The 19,946-nt window shown below is 44.1% G+C and overlaps 2 protein-coding genes across 2 annotated transcripts in view; one reads left to right on the forward strand and one right to left on the reverse strand.

Moving 5' to 3' along the window:
- Positions 1-88: 88 nt before the first annotated feature.
- LOC137438019 (uncharacterized) lies at positions 89-19,564 on the reverse strand. Its single transcript, XM_068132869.2, has 9 exons — positions 19,392-19,564; positions 17,282-17,957; positions 10,736-11,186; positions 10,270-10,328; positions 5,069-5,527; positions 4,825-4,951; positions 2,766-3,271; positions 1,680-1,917; positions 89-1,566 (listed from the first exon to the last, which is right to left on the reverse strand). The coding sequence occupies exons 2-9, from the start codon at positions 17,822-17,824 to the stop codon at positions 302-304; spliced, it is 3,648 nt and encodes a 1,215-aa protein (XP_067988970.2). The 5' UTR covers positions 17,825-17,957; positions 19,392-19,564; the 3' UTR covers positions 89-301.
- Positions 19,217-19,946, forward strand: part of LOC137438026 (synaptoporin-like) — an 83,911-nt gene continuing 83,181 nt past the window's right edge. The window contains exon 1 of the mRNA XM_078766653.1: positions 19,217-19,427. The gene's annotated coding sequence lies outside the window, so the exon portion shown is untranslated. The remainder of the gene's footprint in view (positions 19,428-19,946) is intronic.

The following is a 19,946-nucleotide window of genomic DNA, read 5'->3' on the forward strand; positions in this document are numbered from 1 at the left end:
TCCATGATGAAGGTACGGCACACAAAATCTCAACCGCCCCAGTGTGCCAATAGTGTGGTGCAGCAAGAGAACAAACATTGAGAACATGTACATACAAGCACCATGTTATTAAAAAATATATTTACGATAAATAAAACAAAATAAAAAGTCACAGATCAAGGTAGCTGTGCATGGTGGTTCTAACCGAGAATACATAGTGCGAAGCTTCCTGCAGTGAGGAGGGAGACGCGTTTGTGGTGCGGTGATAGGTTGGGAGAAATACTATACATTATAATCATAAAATATTTGCTGGCATTGCATTTCACTTCAGTAATGCTGAGGACACAGACAAGATTTCCAAGTCTATTTGGTGAAGAATATAATCCAGTGATTCTTGCAGTTCCCATAAGCTTGAGTCACTTTTATTTCCATCTTTACTTTCTTTGTCTCCTTCACCGCCTTTCCTACTTGCATCCTCTTCCTGTTTCCAGACAGGGGATGGAGTTGCATCCTCTTCCTGTTTCCAGACAGGGGATGGAGTTGCATCCTCTTCCTGTTTCCAGACAGGGGATGGAGTTGCATTCTCTTCCGGTTTCCAGGCAGTGGATGGAGTTGCATCCTCTTCCTGTTTCCAGATAGGGGATGGAGTTGCATCCTCTTCCTGTTTCCAGACAGGGGATGGAGTTGCATCCTCTTCCTGTTTCCAGACAGGGGATGGAGTTGCATTATCTTCCGGTTTCCAGGCAGTGGATGGAGTTGCATCCTCTTCCTGTTTCCAGACAGGGAATAGAGTTGCGTTCTCTTCCTGTTTCCAGACAGGGAATGGAGTTGCGTCCTCTTCCTGTTTCCAGACAGGGAATGGAGGAACATTGTCGGATGCAGTTGTGGGTGGAAGACAGGGTGAGATAGATGGAGAAAGATGTGGTGACACTGGAGGAGATGGCAATCCTGAAGGAGAGAGAGAGGAGAAAGATGCAGATGAATGAGGTGGATGAAGAAGAGGAAAGGCAGAGTTGATAGATACACAATGGTAAGGAGAGGAAGGAGGATGGATCTGAGAGTCAAGAGAGTCAGGAAGGACCGATGGACATTTAAGAATTTGGGGAGTGTGGAGGTGAGGAAGAGACGTTGATGTGGAATCGGACTCGATCGAGTGACCCTCTTCCTGTCTTAGAAATTCGCTCCAATCCCGGGCATAACGGCTTTCTGCTGTCGGCCTACATCTCCCGCCCACCCTTCCTCCGATGCTCTGTCTGACCCGCACACAGCCCTGCTGGCTCTCATTCTCGCCGCCATTTAGCCTTTGAAGAGCCTTCTCCACCTCTGTCTTTCCTGGCTCTTCTGTGACATTTTCCACACCAATCTCCACTTCTTTATGCGTCTTCAAACCTACATCCGTCTTTACCTTCAACTTCACCGCAATCTCCCTACTTTCCTTTTCTTGTCCGACATTTGTCATCTCTGTATTTACACCATGTCGTGGCAAGTCTCTCTCCAAGTCTTCCAGCTGCTCCCCATCTTTTTTCTCGTTCTTGCTCTCTTTGTGTTTTGCTCCTTCCAGATCTTCATTTCTTTGGTCTTCAATATCTAACAGAACACACATGGGATCGGGTTGGGTGGGAGTCTATGTTAGATAAACAAGGCCACTGTGTAGGATCAAGTCATTTTTGGATTCAAACTGATTGCAAGCCCTGTCTTACCAGGCCAGAGTAACAACAGCTTATGCAGAAGGTGTATGTTCCTCTTGAACCTCAGAGCGTTGGCAAGGTCAGATGGTGGAGCTGAACTTCCCAATTCCTCCTCACCTCCTCTCCCGTTGTGCCCTGCACCGAGAAGCACCGGCGCAAAACACACGGCCAGGTTCTGCAGTGTCATTTTGTTTGCGGAAGAGTGCGAGGCAACACGGCGAAGATGGGACAACAGCAGAGAGAGGGTAGCCTGGGGAAACAATGATTATTGATAGTGATTGATGCCTTTCATCGAAGCCCTGGTATAGAGGTCTGCCATATGAGTCCATGTACACCTCATTGTGAGCGATTGGTATTTAATATTAAATTCACATTTTTGCCAGTGTTACACATCCTTTCATGTCTCCACTAGCAAATTCTGAACTAATTTGAGCTAAGACCAAATTACAGGTTTCCCATTTGTACAGTTAAAGACCAAGGTAGTGCAGGTCGTACGGATTAGGCAGCATGTTGAGTTAGCATGGCCGATGTGTTGGCGGAGGTTAGAACAACTTTTTTTTTTTTCTTTTTTTTTTTAAAATAACCAGGGCCCCGTTACAGTGAAGTTGTCCTGTTCTTATGTATGATGTGAGGGGTGGCATAGTTGACATTGGCAATACCCCAGGTCTTCAAAAACAGCTGTTCACCACCATCTCTTATCTTCCCCCATCCAAAACCTTGATCTTTTCTACCCCTGTTAATTCACCCCAGATCCACTTTTTTGATATACCGACTTATTTCCTTGAAGTCCGAGCAGTGTGCATTTGTTTTTACCTCTCCCACTCTGCCCCCTCCCCCCAAGCCCTCTCCCTCCCACAGATCTCCTGATGTCCCTGTTCTCTACTGTTGTAATTGTGTGCTTCCCTCTCGCTCCCCATCTTGTCTCCCGCTCCCTTTATTATATGTTTTACCTGTCCGTTTATGGTTTTTTTTGTCATTTTAGCTCTTACACGACCCTCGATCTTGTAAACAAAATTTTTTTATTATTATTTATTTAAATAAAAGGTACTTCCAGTTTGTTATCCAAGTGTTGCTTTTTCCAAACAGTTGTGAGCTTACCCTTTCTGGTTCTGGTAAGCATTTCAAGAGGTCCGCTGTAGGCCCTCTTCCCACCGTCCTTTTGTGCATTTTCATGTTTTCTGGCTCTCTTGGTTTCTTCCCATCACAGTCTAACTCTGCTCCAACATCCTCCCTCTCTTCTCTCTCCACCACTACCTCTTTCTCTCGCTTTGTCTCTTTCCTATGCTTTTCTTTCTCTGTTCCCCTCATTACTTCCACCTTTCTGTTATCTCTCCCCATTTCCCCATCTTCACACACGTCTCTCACATCCATTCTTCCCCCACCCTCACTTGTTTTTGTCAGTCTTTTTCTATTCTCACTACATTTCCTCATCCCGATTTCATTCACAGTCTCCTCGCCACTCTCTGATCCACTATCAACATCCCGACCACCATCTCTCTTCCCCTCCCTGTTGACCGGTGGAGGGGAGATGCAGAGCAGGTTGTGGCACAGTGCAGATGAGATGAGTGGTCCTGGCAACTCTCGAAGGAAGTCTTTCAACACACCTGTGGATATTTGGAAGTAAGTGAGTGGTGAAAGACAATAATTTGAGAGAATTGGAGCAAATCACAAAATACTGTGGTTTATGGACACTATACAATCTTGTACCAACAGCTCTTTACCAATCCCAGCCCAACCATGCATCCTATGAGTGATCGATAAAAAGATGACTGTGCTTCATGCTGGCTTGCATTACGATTCATAAAGCACAATCCATACAAGCGGCAGATCAAGCGAACTCATTCCAGCCACCCATGAATTTTTAAAGAGAAACGTTGACCTCAAACTGCAATCCCTGCAGTCGAATCTCACGTGATGACGGAATAAGAATTTATGTGAATAAAGGGACCTCTACAAGGCAGCATCTGAATCGATCCCACATTCTTTCATCATTATGGAAGATGACTCAGCAACTAGTCATAAACAATGACTTTCACCTCGCCAAGATCAAATAAGACTTGCTCATGCTTGCGTATTCGATGATGAACAATTGAAAAATGAACACACACACACACGTGTATATATATATACACACGTGTGTGTGTGTGTGTTCATTTTAACGTGGGGAATATGTATATAAAATTGATATATGTGGAAAAATTACATGCGCAGATCGGGAATCGAACCCAGGTCCTCTGGAAAACCATACCAGCGCTCTGCTATCTGGGCGACCCTGGCTGAACATGCAATTTTCCCACACATATGATTGCCACTCTCTTTCCGTCAATGCTTCCTTGGCACTCACTGCCAACCATAGGAGCATCAACGGCCTGAACATGATAGGGTCTTCCTCCAATGGGGGGACAAATCCATGTCCTCTATTATAATACACCACCGGGGGCATAGTGAAGCAATGTACACAGGCAGAGCACTGGTACGGTTTTCCAGAGGACCTAAGTTGATTCCTGGTCTGGGTATGCAATTTCCCCACATATATCAATTAAATTATTTAATCCTGTTCATTAATCTAATATATGCATATCCATACCGTATATATTATACACACCTTTGAAAGGCAAAAATCTCTCTTTTATTTGTATTTGTTCTATGCGTGTCCTCGTATTTTAAGTTCCAAACTCAGGGTCCAAATACAACTTCAAAAGGGGGGTGGGGGGGGGGGTGTTAAATAGGCTACCCCCCTTTTCCCCCTTCCACCCACTATCCCTCACTCCCCTCTCCCTCCTTCTCCCCCTCCCCCCCTCCCCCTCCCAGGCAACACTCGGCACTTCAGCAAGTACATACATATATACAACCATGCACACACTCGTGTGTGTGTGTGTGTGTATATATATATATATATTAGATACACCCACACCCACACACAAAGGTTGATATTTTGAGACCTGGGAGGGCTAGTTAGGATACGATACATACGTTTCATGGAATCCTTTAAATTTAATTCAACATTTGCATAACAGATGGTTTTTCTGTTAAAGGGAAGTTTACATTTGGCAATTCCAAATATCATATTTTCCAGTATGAAATGTTCGACATGTACATTTATACTTCAATGTAAAATGTCCAAATACGACATGACCAACATGTCCTCATTTCCTACCTGTTATTACATTGATGTCGGTGACGTATTCAGCTGAGAGATTCACGGAGGCAGAACTTTCCTCGAATTCGGCACGGAGCGCTCGTTTCCCCGCCGCCGAACCACACAGACGGTACAAACCTACAGTCTGGGTCCATCAGACAGAAGAATCGTTCATGAATCAGAACGCACAAGCAGTGGCTTCATCGACACCGATATTTTCATCCACTGTTTACCTGTAACCCAAGCCATATGATGTGCTCACCTGCAATCCGCGTTCCTCAATTTCAGCCACGCATGAGTGCAGCAGGAGTGATACACCAATCCCAGAGTCCTCCCTCCGTACAACGGTAGCCAGATCCACTCCAAATACTCTGGCTTCGTGAGTTTCACTGGACTCTACTGGTGCGTTGCCTCTCACTTGGCCCCCTGGAGCCATTGTCAGAACGGCATAGAGCACTCCGTGGGGCTGGAGAGCGACGGCAAGGCGATGAGGTGTACACGGCATGGTGCCGTTATTGATGGGCTCTGATGGAAGTAGGAGGGAAAGGCTGACCATGCCTTGAGCGATAATGCGGCGACGAGGAGTGTGGGAAGTCCAGGAGAAGAGGAGCAAGCGGAGGGTGTGCGCACACTCGAGAGAGAGTGTAAAAGTGTGTGCTAGAGGAAGTCGTGATGCCTCCGAGTACAACCTGGCCGTACGGGCACGTGTCACTCCATCGACCTGCAACAGACCTCACGTTGTATTAACAAAGATGACGAGCCTGAAGTGTGTGTGCGAAAACCGCCATTTTAAATATCATTCTTGTGCCCGAGTTTCTGCCTTGAGGGTTCATCAGCAATAAAGAAAAGAACTAGAACGGCATTCAGTAGAGAGCAAACCTCCGCCTGGTTGGCCATAATCACTCGATGGTGAATAATCACTTAGAAAATTAAATAATTCTCATATCAGAATCCATATTCAGATGTTCACCAAAATCGAATCTATTTGTCCTCGTCACACACACCCAACCTGTCCACCAAGTTTCATCCAAATCCGTCCACAACGTTTTGAGATATCCTGCTATGTACAGTTGTTGGCCCGATCTCTCAATGGTGAAAAATCACTTTAAAATTCTAGTAGCCGGATCCGAATCCAGATCTTCACCAAAATCTAATCATTTCGTCCTTTTGACATACGCTACATCTCTTCCAAATTTTGTCCGAATCCGTCCACAACTTTTTGAGATATTTTGTTCACAAACAAACAAACAGACATGGGTGAAAACATAACCTCCATCCACCTTTGGTGGCGGAGGTGAAAAAAACAATAAAATGCAGAGTTCGAAGACCATTTGCTCCCACTAAGAGAAAGATTAGTGAGCGCGTGTGCACCTATAGGCTTCTGGAATCCGTATTTACGTTCTTAACAGCACAAAACTTGACAATAGCTGATTGTTTTTACAAAGGACGCAATTACAGGCATCAGAGGTGGTTTTTTGTTGCTGTCGTTGTTGTTTGAGCTGTAGATTTTAAATAGAAATGGTTGCCTAGAAGAACCATAAAACGAGCAAATCTGATTGACCGCACTAATCGATACTGGTCCATTGGAGTTGTAAAGACCACAAGTCAACTTAACAACCACAAAGAAAGCGCGATGATTATTCCATATGTCCAATATGTTAACTTGCAACTCGAAAGATGAGTAATGTGAGCGAAATGACAACTAAATTGGTGTCATTCTAATGAACTAGGGTTACGATACGTCCAAATTTCCCCGGACATGTCCTCCTTTTCGGTCCTTAAATCTCCGTCTGACCAGATTTTTTTTTAATATGTACAAATGTCTGGGTTTTTCCAGTTTTTTTAATTTTGAATTTTCAAAGGGATAAATTTTAAGATTTTGGACACTTTTTTTACCTTATTTAAACAGTTAAACCATTTTTGTACATTTTCTTAGGGTGGTAAAATGCGGTTATGTAATGTTTGGACCAGGAGAGATCGGCACAAGTCTGTGCTACTACGTCATGGCGTAATGGATGTGTTTGATCATCATGCGTCCACTTCCTGTCAAACTTCGGTCCTCACGGCGAGGGAGTCCAGTGGCGTACTCGGTCAATGTCTTTCCTATGTCCGCACCGTTATACCGTATACATTTGTTTGATTTTCTTCTTTACAATACCAAAACTAAAATTCTCTGCAGAACGAAAGACAAAATTCCTGTGTTTCTTGAAGTGGTCGAGAAGAATGGGAAGATGAGTAGAGCTGGAACGTAGTCTCTGTGGCAAATGGAGGTGATATTGATTTACAATCTCGTGCGGACTCGGACAAGCACAAGAAAGCAGTTCAAGGAGAGAGTTCGTCATCATCATCAGCAAAATTGATGGACTGGTGAAAGGAAAGGCCTCACTACATGTAAAGAGGTAACATTGAAATTTGAATATACACAGTCGTGGCCAAAGATATTGGCACCCTTGCACTTTTTTCAAATAATGCACCATTTCTTCCAGAAAATTGTTGAAATAAAAAATATTTTGGAATCCACATACACTACCAGCTACCAGTCGAGAGTTTTAGAACACCTCAATATTTCCAGTTTTTGTTGAAATTTACGCAGTTTAATGTCTCAATGTACTCTGAAATTAAGCATCGAACAAATAAACAATTGGAGATGAAAAAAGAAATCATAGAATCATTTTGTTTAACAAAATTTAATTTAAATTTTTGACAGCAAAGTAGCCACCTTTTGCAGATATAACCGCCGAACACACTCGTGGCATTCTTTCTACAATGGAAATCGAATATTGTTCGGGAAGTTCTTCCCAACACTTGCAGAAGTTCCCACAAATGTGTTGCACTTGTAGGTTGCTTTGCCCTTCTGTCTTCTGTCAAATGCCCGTCTGTCCAGTTCATCCCAAACCAACTCGATGGGGTTTGAGTCTGGAGACTGTGCTGGCCATTCCATGATTTGAAGCCTACCGTCTTGCTCTTTTCTTCGAAGGTAGTTTTGACATAGCCTGGAGGTGTGTTTAGGGTCATTATCTTGCTGTAGGATGAACCCCTGACCAACTAGGCGTATACCAGAGGGTATTGCATGGCGCTGCAAAATGCTGTGGTAGCCCTTTTGGTTCAGGGTGCCAGTCACTCTGTGCAAGTCGCCGTCTCTGGATCCAGCAAAAGAGCCCCAGACCATCACGCTTCCTCCTCCATGTTTGACAGTTGGTGTCACACACTGAGGAACCATCCTGTCGCCTACTCGACGGCGTACAAAAACCCTGCGTGATGAACCAAAGATTTCAAATTTTGATTCATCGGTCCATAAGACCTTCTTCCAGTCTTCAGATGGCAAAATAAGAAAAAGAGGCTTGCCTGGGCCACGAAGCACCGCCAGTGGATTACTGAAGACAGGAAGAAGGTCTTATGGACCGTTGAATCAAAATTTGAAATCTTTGGTTCATCACGCAGGGTTTTTGTACGCCGTCGAGTAGGCGAAATATGGAACCATTTTTTTTTTTTTGGTCCTCTTTCCTCTTTTGAAAAATCAAATATGGTAACCCTAATGAACAAGTTGCCGCTGAGACAGACGTACAGTATATTTACATTTTGATGAAAGCACAATGGTTTGTCACATGGCCTTGTACAATTCACAAACGACAGGAGTGTTAATTGTAAGCATATGCTGCTGGGTTTGTGTATGGGAGGGGTTTGGTGAATGAATAGAAGGATACAAGGGACTTGGACACATGCCCATAATTCCTGCGTTTTATCAATGCCACATTCATACTGTTTCTGTTGCCACTTCTTTTCCAGGGAGACCATTCCATGCATTAACTACCCTTTCTGTTTGAAAGGCCTTTAATAATAATAATAATAATAATAACTATTCCTTTCACACAGTGAGGCGCACAGGGCTGCCGGTGCAGTTTCATTGGCTGAGGAATACAATCCTGGACGGGTCGCCACTCCGACGCCAGACACTCAGATCGCTTATTCTTCGTAAGCTGGTACTCATTTTCATTTTGCCAACCTCAAAAGGATGACCTGCTAAGTCAACCCACCTGGTGTTATTTCATCGGCATGACAGGGGTCAAACTCAGGACCCTAAGATCTTAAGCCATCCACCTTTACCATTAAGCCAACACCAGGAGTGAAAGGCCTCACTGCTTTCCTAATTATCCTCTTCTTTACATTCAGACTGTGCTCCCTTCTCCTCGTGTGTCACACACTTCATGCATTATGTATATTGCCCCTTGCATTATGCAGTCAATTTCATTATTCTTTTATTCTTATTCCTCTTGATAAACTGTATCTTCCAAAATTTTCCGCAATCTATTAAAATATTGAGACTTTCCTGAATCCTGTCACCTCCCCCACCCCACCTCCGCTATCTACCTTACATCCAAGCTTTGTGGCCGACGCTTAACCCCATAATCCATCTCATTGATGTAAATTATGAATAATAATGTCCAAGTACTGATCTCTGCTATGCTCCACAACTTACACCCACTCATAGCCACTCCTATCACTAATCCAGTTTCCAATCCAGTTAGCTACCTGACCAGCCACTCCGCAAGACCTAACCTTGGCTAACAACCTCCTATGTGGTACCTTATCAAATACCTTCTGAAGGTAGATATACTCCATCCACTGAACTTCACTCATCAAATCAGAAACCGACTCAAAGAACTGAAATTAATTTGGAACTTCCTATCGGAACCCTGATTAACATCTCCAACATCTTTCCTACAAATCAACTCGCCGATTCGATTTTGGTTGAGGTCCGGATCCAGATCCGGCCTTTGGGTGGATACAAAACGTAAACTTCAGCCTGGTGGAGGTTTGCTCTCGAGCTGTTAGTTGTATATGCAATCAAAATTGGGGGACTCATAAAAGATGTAACGATTTTCTGGATTTGATCCCCGGTTTACGACCCAAAGGGTGGGGGGAACTTACTTGGGGTCACAGGGGGTCAAAAGTCGTTTTTCCAAAAGAGGTCATGTTGGATTTCAAATGAAAGCTCATCATAAGGACATAACAAATCAACAAAAAATTTGACCCCTGGGTCATCGCCGGTCCTGATGGAACCTTTTGCCATATTTCAACGTTGCTTGAGGTTGGGAAGCGTGGGGACTTGCGATGTTGCGCCGGCGACTTCGCTCCTACCTCGAACTCCTCCTAAAGCCCTTACACGCCCCAATATAGATTATTTCGGCTACTGTTACCCCTGCTGAGTATTGTGTAAATGTTGAAGCAAAATAACTATTTAATAAGCGTGCTACCCTCACGTTCATCGCTAACGAACCTCCTTGTGACATCCTTCACTAGGTCCACACCTGTCTTGACCTACTCCTTAACTAAAATCCCTCCCTTACCCATGTTTAGGTGGAAGGTTTGTAAAAGAGAGGGATTCTATTATGCTCTGTACTCGTGTTTGATGTTCTGTTTGACATCAGTGTTAAGATTTCGTGTTGACAATGTGGTAAAAACCTGAACAGCACAGAAGATGTGTGGGACTTGGCACTCTTTTCTCCCAGGTGGCTGCCATCCTGTGCACACAGTAAGAAAAACAGAGAAAGTATTTCTGTTTTACAAATCACCATCTTGTTAAAAATACAAGTGAACGATGGATGCACCTCCTATGGTGAGGGTACAAATGGAAATCTACAGACTCTTCTCTATGATCATACCATGACACCTGTATCGCTACAAAGGTGTTTGATGTCCCCAAAGGCGAGCATCATGACCCACCACCCCAAAGGGCCAGTATTTAAGGGTTATATAGGTTTGTTAAATTTACATCTCCAGCATTTTTTGGTGACTGTCATATCCAACGCCCTCTTTTTTCAGTTGTCCTGATTGATAAGTGACATCTGGGTCAACCTGAGTGGTGTTCCCTTCTGGGCACTTACATTTCTCCTCTAATAATCACATACATAACTCGAGCATTCCTCACCTCGCTGCCTCAGCTGCTCTTCATCACTGCTGCTCTCGCTCAATGCCTCCACTTTATCTCCCGGGCCTCCTGGTCCATCGGCAAGCAGTCTCGCCGATCCCCCACCACCCATTCTTCCCAAACCATTCACCTCCGATTTAATTTCCTCAACGTCAGATTTCTGCAATCCCACTGCTATACTTGAGCTACTCGCCATCTCCGAGCCTTCAAAAGTCCTCTCCAGCACATTGCCACGCTCCCTCTTGTAAGTCCTGCCTCCGGAACTGGGTATCCGTAGACCTTCTGCTCCGAAGAGGCGTAGTGTAAGCAAGCCGGAAATGGCTACAGAGGGGCAGGGTGGTGAAGTGGGTTTTGTGTAAGGACTAAAGGTCGATGGGTCAAGTTCGCATGGAAGGACCGATGAGCTCCTGGAGTCGGGCACCGAGGTCCCACCATCGCTGAGGTATCCTTCCTGGGGTACACAGAACATATTTTTACACAATCAGGAAAAAGTCCATTGTGTTGATTCAAAATACAAGAAACCTCAATGCAGGAGCAGGCCACTAGGCCCATCAAGCCTGCGCAATCATGCCAACATCTTAGTCCCTATCCAACTCAATTTTTAAATTATCCACTATCACTACCGTTGCACTCTACCGCCCGCCATTCATTATCGCCCTTCTGTCCGCCGAATTTATATTCACAAATGAATGTGAATACAAGTGCCGTCTTATCCAGCAGGGAGCACTGTATCATGGAGAACGTCAATAAGCTGGATGTCCTGCCTGAATAGTAAATACCAAATTCCCTATTGCAATAAGATTATTTTTATTATTACCGTCATCAAAGGAGAAGGTATTGCATTTGGGTCCATTCGTTTGTTTGTTAAACTTTGCAACTTTGAGGATAATTGAAAATTTTCGTTATGTTTGTCTGTCTCATGACTTGGCCCTAAAAATTTTTTTGCAAGTATGTTGATCACTCCGGTTTGTGTGTGTGTTTGTCTGTCCGCTCACTTATACTTGCCTACAGGTCACAATTTTAAACCGATCTTCACGAAACCAACAAAGTTCGTGGTCCAACAAAATCCTATATCTTTGTGGGGTCAAAAGGTCAACATAGGCCAAAGGTCAACCACTTTTTTCAAATTTCTAAAATCCTCAATTTTCATCCGATTGACTTGAAATTTGAATAGGATATACATATCGGCAAACTGAATTCAACCACCAACTATTTTTGAGATCAGCATAGGCCAAAAGGTCAACATAGGCCAAAAGTCCACAACAATTTCAAATTTCTAAAATCCTCAATTTTCATACGATTCACTTGAAATTTTAATGGGATTTACATAGCAGCTAACTGAATTCAACCACCAACTATTTTTGAGATCAGCATAGGCCAAAAGAGCAACATAGGCCAAAAGTCCACAACAATTAAAAATTTCTAAAATCCTCAATTTTCATACGATTCACTTGAAATTTAAATGGGATTTACACAGCAGCTAACTGAATTCAACCACCAACTATTTTTGAGATCAGCATAGGCCAAAAGAGCAACATAGGCCAAAAGTCCACAACAATTAAAAATTTCTAAAATCCTCAATTTTCATACGATTCACTTGAAATTTGAATGGGATTTACACAGCAGCTAACTGAATTCAACCACCAACTATTTTTGAGATCAGCATAGGCCAAAAGGTCAACATAGGCCCAAGGTCAACCGCTTTTTTCAAATTTCTAAAAGCCTCAATTTTCATCCGATTGACTTGAAATTAGAATAGGATTGTCATATCAGCCAACTGAATTCAACCACCAACTATTTTTGAGGTTAAAAGGTTGCTCTACTGAGTGCCATTCCACTTTGCTCTGTTTTGCCAAGTGTCGCTCTATGAGTGATTTTTCATTTGTATGTTTGTTACTTGCAAAATCGAAGATTTTTCAAGTATACACAAAGAATTAAGTTAAGCACCCCTACACAACGAATTAAGGTAAGCACCCCCTAATATATATTCTTTGTGTATATGTATACATTGGCATATATTCTAAGGTATGTGAGATCAAATAATGATTGGTATGACATTAGCAATTATCCATTGATGAAATTGAGTGATCAAAGTGAAAAAAAGTGATTGGTTGAGTCAGTGATCCGATCACGTGGGTCCTACACACGTTATTGACGCAAAGATCGCTAGAGGTCTTCTCAGAACAATGACTGTACGTTAGAAAACATAAACGTCATCCACACTGTCCGTGATGGACCTATAGCTCCATACTTAAATTGAGGTGAAAATATGCCTAAAATTCCCAAAAAATTTCACCTTAAATTATTCAGAATAAAATATTGAAAACGGCATGATTGTTATGTTTTTATGTGACCATAATATCACTTCTCCAGAAAATATAGCAATATCATGGGTATATTACACTGTTTTGACGACAACAAACTTGTAATGTGCGAGGTTGTAAAAAAACGGGGGGGGTGCTTAACTTAATTCTTTGTGTATATATTGGTCGGTTGTGTTTGTCTGTCTGTCTGTTTGTCACCGGCCTACAGGTCACAATTTTCAACCGATCTTCACGAAACTTCACCAAATGGTAGAGTTGGTCAAAAGCAAGAAGCCTATTGTTTTTGGGGTCAATAGGTCAAAAGGTCAACAGGCCAAAGGTCACCAACTTTGCTAAATTTCTAAAATCCTCAATTTTCATCCGATTGACTTGAAATTTGAAGAGGACTTGCATATCTGGTCACTGCACTCAATTCAATGTAAATCCCATTGAATTCAACCACCAAGTATTTTTGAGGTCAACGTAGGCCAAATGGTCAACATAGGCCAAATTTGTAAAATCCTCAATTTTCATCCAATTGACTTGAAATTTGAAGAGGACTTGCATATCTGGTCACTGAATTCAATCACCAAGTATTTTTGAGGTCAACGTAGGCCAAATCGTCAACATAGGCCAAATTTCTAAAATCCTCAATTTTCATCCAATTGACTTGAAATTTGAAGAGGACTTGCATATCTGGTCACTGAATTCAACCACAAATTATATTTTATGTGAACATAGGCCAAAAGGTCAACTTAGTCCAAAAGGTCGACATAGGCCAAATTTCTAAAATCCTCAATTTTCATCCAATTGACTTGAAATTTGAAGAGGAGTTGTATATCTGGTCACTGAATTCAACCACCAAGTATATTTGTGGTCAACATAGGCCAAAAGGTCAACATGGGCCACATTTCTAAATCCTCAATTTTCATCTGATTGACTTGAAATTTGAAGAGGACTTGCATATCTGGTCACTGAATTCAACCACCAAGTATACTTGAGGTCAACATAGGCCAAAAGGTCAACAGGCCAAATTTCTAAAATCACCAATTTTCATTTGATTGACTTGAACTTCTAAGAGGATTTATATATATGGTCACTGAATTCAACCACCATCTATTTTTGAGGTCAACATAGGCCAAAAGGTTAACATAGGCCAAATTTTTAATATCCTCAATTTTCATCCGATTGACTTGAAAATTGAACAGCACTTGCACATTGAGTCACTAAATAGGGAAACTAACTATTTTTGAGGTTAAAAGGTCAAAGGTCAACTCAAGGTCAACTTTCCAAAATCATCATTTTTCATCTGAAAAATCGTCACTTTTCATCCTGTTGACCTGAGCTTTGATCAAGATTGTAAATTTTAATCTTCATGAAATGGACAATTTGCTATATCAATGGAAAACGTTTGGGGGGGAGGGGCGGATTTTGCAAGTATCGTGCTACGCATGACGTCTTCTTGTTTGTTTGTTTGTTTGTTTGTCTGTGAGTGTGATAACGCAAACGCTTTGTTTTCTTCGTCAAACTTTACCAGAGAATTCCGGAGGACAGAAGTGAGGCTGTCAATGTTTTTTGACTATATAGGTCAAAGGTCAAGGTTCCAGTGACATTATTTTCATAAAACACATTTTGGCCTCAATTGCACTTAATATTTGGTGGAGGGGAAGGTCTTTTGGAATGGTAAGGTTTTCTCGATTTTTGTCATACCTGTCAGGCTACGGTCTGACTTCCTTTCTCATCTGCTTGCCCTTGCAGAGTGTGCTAACGTAGGCCATAAACATCACTTGGTGGTAGCCAGTAGTACACACTCTTTTTTTCAACCAAGAACATCTATAAAGTATGTACAATTAGAATGTGAGTGCATCTATAAAGTATGTACAATTAGAATGTGACTGCATCTATAAAGTAATGTTACGTTTGTAGGGTTAGGCATGAAATACCTCATAGGAAAGTTCAGAATGTGTAGGTTATAGTATGGACCATGTGACGCAAATAAGAAGAAGCCATATCAATGTACATAAGCAGGGTAAATGTTCAGGTTAAGAGTGTCTGCATGTCGCCATAAGGGGCGTGACTTTTGTGTTAACTAGTTCTGGGGCGTACGATTAATAAACCCCAGTGTGTAATTGGCCCCCTGTGATTTTTCCCTTTGTTTTTATAAAACTCAGCCGGCCAGGCAATGGGCTACATTAGCCAACCACGCTGCCAGGGCTGACAGAAACAACATTTGCCAATTGGCAAATAAATCCCGGCGTCATCCGAACATTCCGGAACAGAGATTAGACTCTACCCCCCGACGACTCATGATGGGGAGGCCATGCCTCGACCTTCATCATTGGGTGTTAAGCAAGGCCGTGAGGCCCCGCCCCGAAGACGACGATTGCTCGTAGCGATGGACTAATGTAATGGGACGTCGGTGATTGGACAGAGTGTGACATCAGCGGTGGAAGATTTGGGAGCTAGGAGAGCAAAAAGAAGCCGTCTCGCCATCTTGGCCTCTTCGTGTGCTGGCATTCGTTGAAGGTTGTCTCATTGTCTTTTGTGTTGTGTTACGTTTGAGGTGGTCGCATTTTCTCTTTTTCTGGCTCTCGGCTCGAGTGGGCGCTGTTGTCTCGGGTGCGCTGGTGAGGAGATGTGTCGGAGCTTTGGAAGTTTTGCAATGTTGGAGGAGGGGGTGTTGTTGACTGTGGTGCTTTAGGGGGAGGAGAAAGCCGCGTCTCGTTTGGCGGTGGAAGCGAGGAAGGAAGGATCACGGTTGGCTGCTTGTTCACGCCTGGGCGTTTTCGGCGCCATTTGTTGGTGCGCTTCCTGTGCGATGGGTTTGAGGCGACGAATGCCAACCCCCCTCGTTGAGACCAGAGTTAAGTGCCGGCCGGCAGGAACATCATTTGTTTTTATTTAATCTTTCCTCTTGTTTGTATACGAGTCTGGGTGGAGATGTCTCAATTAGGAATTATAGTTTTTACCTCGCCTTTCATTTTTGTCTCTTGCATTTATTTTCATTAAATCCCTTATTTTTGCATTTCATTCTTGTATTGTGGATTTTGCTTGTCCTGTATTTGTGTTTGTGGGTTCGGATTAATCCAGTGTTGGCCGTCTGATCAGATAACTGATAAGGCTTTGGGCCTTTCCTGCACGCACCAAAGACAATCCCTTCAAGGTTCGAAGTACGCCTCGGAGTTAAAGCTTGTTTTGTTCATCTATTACCCAGGGGTCTTGACCCTGGGGATGTGATAGTATGTACAATTATAATGTTAGTACGTCTATAAAGTATGTTCATTTAGAATGTAAGTACATCAATAAAGTATGTACAATTAGAATGTGAGTACGTCTATAAAATATGTACAATTAGAATGTGAGTACATGGACAGGAAAAGCGAGGAATAAAAGGTGAGGTGGCATGAAGTCGGCCTGCATTTTGGATCTTTCACTGGGAGTTCTATTGGAAGAACGTGTAGCATCTTGGAGTTGTTTGGGAGGGCAGAGATAGCTAGACCCAAGAGTTCGTACAAAACAGAGAGAGCGCAGACCTGCTTGTGATGTGAGTGCAGCAAATAACTACTTTTCCTTATTATGACTTAGCTCCTCTTTCAGCCCCTGAATGGTGAGAATCAAACAGATGATCAGATCAGATCAAAATTTAGGGAAACTAGAAAAACTAGAAAGGCACTCGGTAGAGCGCATACCTCCACCAGGACGAACAGTCTATGTTTTGTATCCCACTGATAGGCCGGATCTGGATTCAGACCTGAACCAAAATATAATCGGCTTGTTCCTGTCAACTAACCAACTCGTCCACCAAGTTTATTCATAACTCATCCGTAACTTTTTTTAAATATCATGTTATATATATATATATATCGCTTTTCACCCGATCTCTCAATAGTGAAGAATCACTTAAAAATTAAATACGTCTTGGAGCTGAATCCATATTCAGATCTTCATCAAAATCGAAACGATTAGTCCTTGTCAGACACCAAACGGGTCTACCAGGTTTCGTCCAAATCCGTCCACAACTTTTTGAGATATCCTGCTATGTATGGTTTTTGGCCCCATCTCCCAATGGTGAAGAATCACTTTTAAAATTCCACTAGCCGGATCCGAATCTGGATCTTCACCAAAATCTAATCACGACCCCGCTGATTCATAATTACACATTCGACACAAGGTATGTCCAGTGCACCATGAAACTGTAAGCTTGAAGGTGTGTCCATTTTGAAATCGCATCATCTTTCCTTACCATATCAGAAGTATGATTCTCCATCTTGGCAGCGACACTGGAGTCCAGGTGGTAACGACTGATCACCACCTCGGGGCCTCCTTCCGCCGAATGCTGCTGGCTCTCCCTGCAGACCCGTTGTTGTCGCCTGTGAGCTCCGATCTTCCGAACACCGGCCGAGAGCTTGTGTATCGTCTGTGGAGACCGTACCCATGTGGTGGCCTTCCGTCCTCTTCTCCCATGTGAGAACGATTGTGACAATGCCCGGGTATACCTGGGCAGGCAGCTTTCGCCTCTCGGCGGAGGGCGAGGTGAAGTGTAATTGTCGGGCGAGTCCGGTGCTTGAAAGTTTTGAAAATCTCCATCTGTTTCAGGAATGGGATTGTACCAGATCTCCACCTCATCTTCGCAGCCAATGCCTCTCACCACCTTCTCGCCAGTAGTCCCAGCACCTGCAATAGTCTGCATCACAGTTCCTATGGATTCATTATGATCTTGCACACCAGGAATTCCACTTTTAACATTCCCAGAATTCCCAGCAGAATAATTCGTAAAGGACTTCATTTTTCCTCGCTGATCACAGTGGTTCCATCAGTTCCTCGAGCTGCCACTGAGTGTGTCCAGAGCAGTTTTCCATCTCCTCGCATTTCACCGAAGACCCAGCCGAGGAACTGGCAAGGCGTCACCAACCATCCAGCTGTGGGAAACGGCAGGCCATTGTGTGCTGGTGTGCTCAACATCCGAGATGTAAATGGATTTTTACATGCTTTTCTTGCTTTCCTTATCATTCGTGAAATTTCAGCCTCTGCAAACCAATTCCAAGCATACATCTACATATTACGTACGTGCACACAAAATGCCCGTTTTTGTCATCCCCCAGAAATTCAATACCTTATTTAATTGATTCCCCTGCCCCCACACATAACCCCTATATCATATCCCATGATGCCAACCTCTCTTCCATTTGCCCCATTATTCTACCCACTTTACTCATGCCTTTCAAATTATATATTTCCCCCATTACCCCCTTCCCCACGGAGTTTCACCATAATAACGTGCCATGGTGGAGGGAGAATGTTCTATTCACAGAATGATTAAAATAGTTTGCTGTTGAGAATCGTGTCAATGGTATTGTTTGATGGAGACATTTGCCACATTTACAGAAACACGCTTGGGCCATGACGTCACAATGGGAGTTGGGGGCGGGACCGATCGCAGGATTCCAAGAAGCTAATTAGCCCATAATTAGAGTTTGTGATTGGCCCAAACCCGGTGATGTAATACTCAGCACTTCCCTTACTTAGTACAGATTAACCTTCCACCTGTTGCTGCTGCGGTTACTTAATGTACGTACGGCTTCGCAGGTGGACCGTGTTACCTGGGTACAGGTACAGGATACGTACACGTCGGAACATTTCCTACTTGCTTGACGTGGCTTGAGAAAGACGGCGATGAGTTGGGCGAGAAGTGGGGATGAAGTGGGGTCCGGGTTCGGGGGCGCGCGGGGAAGGGGTGGGGGTTGAGGAAGGAAGGAAGGCGACGGAGGACAGATGGGGGAAGGGGTGGGGGTTGAGGGGGGGAGGGGTGGGGGTTGAGGAAGGAAGGCGACGGAGGACAGATGGGGGAAGGGGTGGGGGTTGAGGGGGAAGGGGTGGGGGTTGAGGGGGGAAGGGGTGGGGGTTGAGGGGGGAAGGGGTGGGGGTTGAGGAAGGAAGGCGACGGAGGACAGATGGGGGAAGGGGTGGGGGTTGAGGGGGGAAGGGGTGGGGGTTGAGGAAGGAAGGCGACGGAGGACAGATGGGGGAAGGGGTGGGGGTTGAGGAAGGAAGGCGACGGAGGACAGATGGGGGAAGGGGTGGGGGTTGAGGAAGGAAGGCGACGGAGGACAGATGGGGGAAGGGGTGGGGGTTGAGGAAGGAAGGCGACGGAGGACAGATGGGGGAAGGGGTGGGGGTTGAGGAAGGAAGGCGACGGAGGACAGATGGTGAGATGGGGGAAGTCACAAAGAGCGGGAATCGAAGAACGTTCCGAGATCGGCGGCGGACGGAGGAAAAGCAGAACGTTGTAATCGGCAGAGTCGGAACGACAAATGGGGGGGGGGGGCAATGGAAAAGAAATGGAGTTTCCTAACTGTCAGAGGGAACCATGAGAGGTTGCTTTTGATCCAGTAAGTGCTCTTCCGCCTCCTCTCGTGTCCCCCTCCGGTCCCCTCTCCATTTCCGTACAATGTGCGTGTCTCTGGGCCTGTCCGTCCGACGTCCGTCCGTTAGCCTCTCTCTGGCCGTCCTTTCTCCCCCTCCCTCTGCATTCCTGACATGCTTTCTGGGGCTACAGGAGAAGGGGAGGGAAAGCAACGGAGTGGGGCGAACAGGGAACTTTTTCGTGTCTACAGCACAAGCACAGCTGGCGCAAAGTTTAATACGAGTAAAGTTTTGTCGGTTTAAACGCAGAGTAAACGAGTAATATTAAGTAAAAAACAAACTGATATGACGGATCTGGATTCGGACGTGAACCAACATCGGATTGCTTCTCCCTTGGCACGCACGACGCACCCAACCCGTCCATGAAGTTTTGTCATAACTCGTCCACAACTTTTTGAAATATCATGATGTGTATCGTTTTTGGCCTTATCTCTCGATGGTGAAGAATCACTTGGAAAACTAAAAAAACATCTTGCTATCCGGAT

This window comes from Myxine glutinosa, chromosome 12, assembly GCF_964187855.1.
Source record: "Myxine glutinosa chromosome 12, kmMyxGlut1.1, whole genome shotgun sequence".
Taxonomy (NCBI): Eukaryota; Metazoa; Chordata; class Myxini; order Myxiniformes; family Myxinidae; genus Myxine; species Myxine glutinosa.

Bases quoted from the DNA above. Each gene is read 5' to 3' on its own strand.
- LOC137438019 (XM_068132869.2), bottom strand. From the start codon at position 17,824: ATGAAGTCCTTTACGAATTATTCTGCTGGGAATTCTGGGAATGTTAAA. The intron at 11,187-17,281 runs GTAAGGAAAGAT...TGTGTACCCCAG, and splicing joins AGAATCATACTTCTGATATG to GAAGGATACCTCAGCGATGG. The intron at 5,528-10,269 runs GTTTTTACCACA...GGTCTGTTGCAG, and splicing joins ACATCTTCTGTGCTGTTCAG to GTCGATGGAGTGACACGTGC.